The 5,096-nt window shown below is 48.9% G+C and overlaps 1 protein-coding gene across 1 annotated transcript; it reads left to right on the top strand.

Annotated features, from left to right (window-relative positions):
* The first annotated feature begins 861 nt into the window (after positions 1–861).
* On the top strand, positions 862–4,877 carry SPATA19 (spermatogenesis associated 19). The gene is made up of 6 exons (XM_036930044.2): positions 862–939; positions 1,116–1,172; positions 1,663–1,755; positions 1,925–2,016; positions 4,431–4,508; positions 4,811–4,877. The coding sequence occupies exons 1-6, from the start codon at positions 862–864 to the stop codon at positions 4,875–4,877; spliced, it is 465 nt and encodes a 154-aa protein (XP_036785939.2).
* The last annotated feature ends 219 nt before the right edge of the window (positions 4,878–5,096 follow it).

Here is a 5,096-nt window from a genome sequence, read left to right as displayed (position 1 = left end):
GCCACTTTTGAGAGCAGCTAAGTATTTTCTTAGGATCCTTTAGGATATCCTGAACTTCCTTCAGTTTCCTGGTGAGAGTTCTAGATGCCAACAGCAGCTATCCGAGCCCCTATCAATCTCCCACTCCCAAATCTGAAGTCACAGCACAATCCTGTTTTCATTTCCATTTTGCTCTCTTTCCACCTATGCAGTCTATAGTGGAATACTTGCAATAATCAGGAAGTGTCCTTTATAAGAAATGGCACTTTCACTTTTTACTCTATACCTCTTACTGTTTGGATTATTTTTTATGATTTCGAATCCCTTGTCTCAACAAAGTGAATAAAAAAAATTACAGAAAATGTCCTTGCTGAGAATTTTGCTTCCCCATCTTTGTTTTTTTTCTTTTAGGGGGTGGTGGACAAACTCTCCCCTTTCGTGTATGAAAAAGAAATGCCTGTGGCATTGTTGGAATGAATGTCTGAACAGCTCAGATCATCATCTTGTTACACATGTTTTGTTTTGATTTATAAAATCTCTTTCTGCTTCTGCATGGCTCAAGCCTGAGTGACCGGTCATCAGCACCTAGATTCGGGTGACCTCTCCCTTGTGTCCTCCTGCTCACGCCGTCTGTACCTTATCCTCACTCCCCCTCCCCCACTCTTCAATTCGGAGCTCTGGCCATCACTCAGGCAGACACTTCCTGACCTCTTTTTTTCATCTCCACTCTGACCCTGGAGATTAAAGGAGGTCATTGTCACATCATCATCGGCCAGCCAATCAGATGTGCACTTCCCTGAATGACCTCTTTGTTCCAGAGGGTTCTCAGGCAGCTCCAATGGAAGGAGGGAGCTAAGCAGGAGGGCGGACCTAAGTCCAAAGATGATAATTACAACATGGATTTTGTACATTCTTGCCCGGAAAGGTACAGGGTTCCCCTTCCCACCAAAAATCAGTTCGGTAAGTGGAGTAGGTGGTAGCTACGTGGAATTGTTTCTCATTTATCTTCTCCCGTCAGAGTCTTCTCCTGCACTTTCAGAGAGAAAATCTCAACAATATATAACTTTGGATAAGAATGGATGAGGGGCCTGGAATTCTAGGTATTCTGATGGCACCAACTTACCAATTTATTGCAGGATATTGAAGTTGTGGAGAGGGAGGCTGTGTCTGTGATACAGCACTGGCTGAGGAAAGTGAGTATGATTCTTCTATGACTCCGGGTACCCCAAATTCTGGATAGCTGGTCTTGATGGGTGCAGGGATCTGGACTCCCCTCCCCCTAGAACAGGGAAACTCAAGTTCATTGCCAGACATCCTGCCTAGAGCTGTGTCTAATTCACCAAGTGCCCTAGAAGATGCTGGGGCTTATGTCCTTGTGAAAGATGTGTTGGTATCCCCACTCGCCCTTCCCTGTTTCTCAAGCATGCTGCATGAGTTTCAGATGCATTGTCCCAGCTGCAGGTGCCTGAGGAATGCCTCAGATAGGGCCACGTACTTAGCGAGTTCCCTGGAATGCCATGGGAAGGGAGCAATAGATGAGCTTATTGCAGGGGATACAGAATGTCTGTATGTGGACATGGGGTGTAGCTGGGATGGAGAGGAAGGAAAAGAAAAAGGAGGAAGAGGGGAACTGGGGGTCAGACGCAGAGTGACACTGTCAGAGGGAAATGACTCATCTTTCAGACTGAAGAAGAGGCTTCTCAGGACATAAAAGAGAACGTATTCACCACCCACCCTCCTGTCCATGGCCAAGATGTACATGTGACCAGAGATGTGGTAACTGAGAGTTGAGACAATTACTTGGGGGAATGGTGGAGAGGGAGCCGGGAAGGAGGAGGTCCCACTGCAAAGGACCTTGGGAGAGTGAGCAGAGCTTTCCACAGTGGGCTCCGTTCCTCGCTAGGTCCTTGGGCAGTGATCATGCAGACCTCACCTCATTTCCTAGGTGAAGCACCATCTCTCAAAGTCTGATTTGTCAGCAAACCACAGTCAAGAGGTCCTGGAGGAAAGAACAAGAATCCAGTTCATAAGATGGAGGTAAATCCTCTCATTTGCCCTGAGCCAAGCTGTGGGGAGGGAGAAGCAGAGAAGCCACAAGCCCCTCTTCAGGGTCCCTTGCCAACACATACTCACAGCTGTTCTTTGAAAGGGATGCACTCCTTTGGTTGAGAAAGTTTTTGGCCTCATTTGGCGTTTTGTAGGAATACTTTTGTTATCTTGAAAGTCCAACTCATGCCTAAGTTTCAAAATGACTTGAGAGGTTGGAAGACTGGGCCTGCTCACCATTTCTTAAATGCTTTTGAATAAATTTCAGACTTCTGTTGCTTTTGCACTCGATTTGTTCTGAAGTGGCTGCTCTTTAAAGAGCTAAAAGAAAATAAGCTTTTAAAATGCAAAAGTGAAAGCCCTTACTTCAAGTGAGGTGACAGGAGATTTTTCAGTGCCTGAGGCTGGAGTTCTGGGCCCGCCTTATGGTAGCTCTGCCAGCCTCCCACGGTGCCCCCGAAGCACAGGGCACCACCATCCGCCCTTCCTGGTTAGGAAGATGCCGAGACTGACGGCGCAGCGAGCTGGGCCCAGAACCAGGCCCTCTCCCCCCACATGAGCTTCCCTATTTTCTTCTCAGGACTGTGTCACTTGGGGTCTCTTTTACTGGTAGAAGAGTTGTGGGATTAAGGTGGCCTCCCCGAAACTGAGAAGGAGCCCCTCTCTCTGCTTTTCTCCCTTCTTTTTCATACCCCATTCCCGGCTTTGCTCTCTTCTATCAGAGTGTGTTTATTTATCAAAAAATGTATTTTTCCTCAAGGATATCCAGCTTTCTGGTATTTACCCCTTCCAGTGACATTAGCATTTTAAATGAGGATTCATATGCTCAGGAAGGGAGAGCAAGCTAATGATGGGATTTAAGACCTTTCTGGGCAAGATATTTTGGGTGGGAAATCTTCCAAGGTCCCTAAAATCATAAATGTTGGTGACTGATCCAGCCCCAGGGGATGCTGCCTGCCCGACATGCTGCACTGTGGAACTCTAATGGCTGCAGTTCCTTGGTTTGGCTGATGTGAAAATCACCTCCCAGTAGTTAAGCTTTAGCTGGGTAGCATGACTGGGTTAAAGTTTTAGAGACATGCTACAGGAATCACAGTCAATTGTCTACTAATTTTTCACACTGGATTTTCAATGGAGGTTTTAGACCAATAGACCCTGCCTGGTCCCCCTTACAGTCCACAGGCTTTGGTTTCCTCCTGCGGGTTTCAGAGAGCATGTATTCAGTAACACACATCCCTTTATTAGGCATTAATGAATACTCATGTATTTGGTAAATGTGTACTGACCTCCTGATGTTTGCTGGTTCTCTGGAAGAGAGAAAAGAATAAGGCTTTCCAATTTCAAAGGGTCAAAGTTGCTTGGGCGAATAAAGTGTGACATTGAAGAAAATGTTGGAGAAGCCATGAGGAATATAGTTGAGAGTGTGGTGTGGGAGGCCCAGGTCAAAGTTCTGGGCATGGCTGCCTGGGGCACTCAGAAAAGGTTTCTAGTAGGACATGTGCCTGGGCTGACCTGTGAGCTGGGCAGCGGCTGGATAAACCAGGGCCGGGGTGCGCCTTCCACAAATCTCAGGAGCCTTGGCAGCTGGCCAATCCTATCTGGCTTCCAGAGCCCAGCGCTGCGGCCCCTTCCTCTCTGAGGCTGCCCCCTTTCTCCCTCCTGGCTGGGGGTAGCTCTCCCTTCGGAACCCTTTCCTTCTTTCTTTCCCCTCTTTTTTGGGCACCCACCCTGCTCCACCTTGCATGGTGATATCATGAGCACGTGTACCTCTACCTGGGCTTCCAGTCTGTAGAGGCAGCGCCACAGCTATCTTCCTATGCAAAGCCCCAGAGCACCTGCACAAGGTGTTATCCAGAGGCCAGTTTCAGATGACACAGAAATAGGGGATTCAGTGGACAGATGGGTCCACTGGAGTGGGCGTTTGTGAGGAGAGCAGGGTGTGGAGTTGGGAAGGAATAGGAAGGAAATCCAGCATAGTGAAATAAACACCAGTAGCAACAAGGTGACTGCAGCTTCTTCATGGCAGAATTTTCTAGAAGGATTTCTAAGTCAGAGTGAATATGGCACAAGGCTGGTCATAAAGAGTTGATAAGGAAGTAAAAGAGGAATTCAGAAGCAGTGAATTTCTTGTCTTTCAAGACCACTGACCTGCTGTGTAACTTCAGTAAGGGTGCTTAACCTCTCTGGTTCCTTGACCCACCTTAGGACCATTTGCTAAGGTGGCTTATTGAGTGGCTCAGGGTACTTGGTGAATAAAAAGGGCACTTTGTGTTCCTGATACAAGAAGGGTGGAAGACAGCTCAGAAGTTCACAGGCACCTGTGGTTCTTATGATACAACCCCAGCAGTTCCACGGTGCCCAGTGGAAAGGAACTCAGGATCCCACTGTTTGATTGTGTTTTGCAGCCATACTCGTGTCTTCCAAGTGCCAAGTGAGGTGAGAGAGGACACCAAGAGAGAACGAGTAGCGCAGGTGAGACGAAGGTAAGCCTAAGCCCCTGGGACAAGCTGGTTTGTATTCTTAACTGGGGGCAGGTGGGATGGGGTGGCAGCTGCCTGTCTTCTGTGAGTCTCTCTCAGCTCCATCCCAAGCCTGGGCTCCCTGGCCTGGCCTGGGGCTCCTGAGGGCTGAGTGCTTCTTCACAGGCCTCGGTTCCCAGGTCCGGCATGCTGCCTGCCCCCAACACTCCTGCCCCCCTGCTCCCAGGCCATGGTCTGGGTGTGGGCTCTTGGGGGGCTCTTCCTGCCATCTTTCTCTGACTCACCCCTCTCCTCTGTCCCCTCAGCCTATGCCATCTTATGGATGGATCGTCTCAGGAGAGTCAGGACACATGTTCCGACACAGACTGCTGAGAGTGGCAGGTGAGGCGCCAGGTGCTAGAAGGTGGCTGCTGTGGGCAGTAAGTAGTGTGCTGGGCCGGTAGCTAGATAAGAAGGCTTGGCCTCTTCCTGTTGGTGAAGGGCCTGCACTGGATCCTTGGTGGGGGGAGAAGACAGTAGCCTCACACTCCTGCAATGCTGCTCTTAAATTCCTGGAAGGACTTGAGGTCAGTTCAGATTGGCCTCTTAACT

Source organism: Manis pentadactyla, chromosome 13 (genome assembly GCF_030020395.1).
Source record: "Manis pentadactyla isolate mManPen7 chromosome 13, mManPen7.hap1, whole genome shotgun sequence".
In the NCBI taxonomy this organism is placed as follows: Eukaryota; Metazoa; Chordata; class Mammalia; order Pholidota; family Manidae; genus Manis; species Manis pentadactyla.
The sequence above is the reverse complement of the archived record's forward strand: the minus strand, read 5'-3'. Positions and strand labels throughout refer to the sequence as shown.

Coding starts and splice junctions, on each gene's coding strand:
- SPATA19 (XM_036930044.2), top strand. CDS start 862: ATGATAATTACAACATGGATTTTGTACATTCTTGCCCGGAAAGGTACA. Junction 940..1,115: donor TCCCACCAAAAATCAGTTCG/GTAAGTGGAGTA, acceptor AATTTATTGCAG/GATATTGAAGTTGTGGAGAG. Junction 1,173..1,662: donor TACAGCACTGGCTGAGGAAA/GTGAGTATGATT, acceptor CTCATCTTTCAG/ACTGAAGAAGAGGCTTCTCA.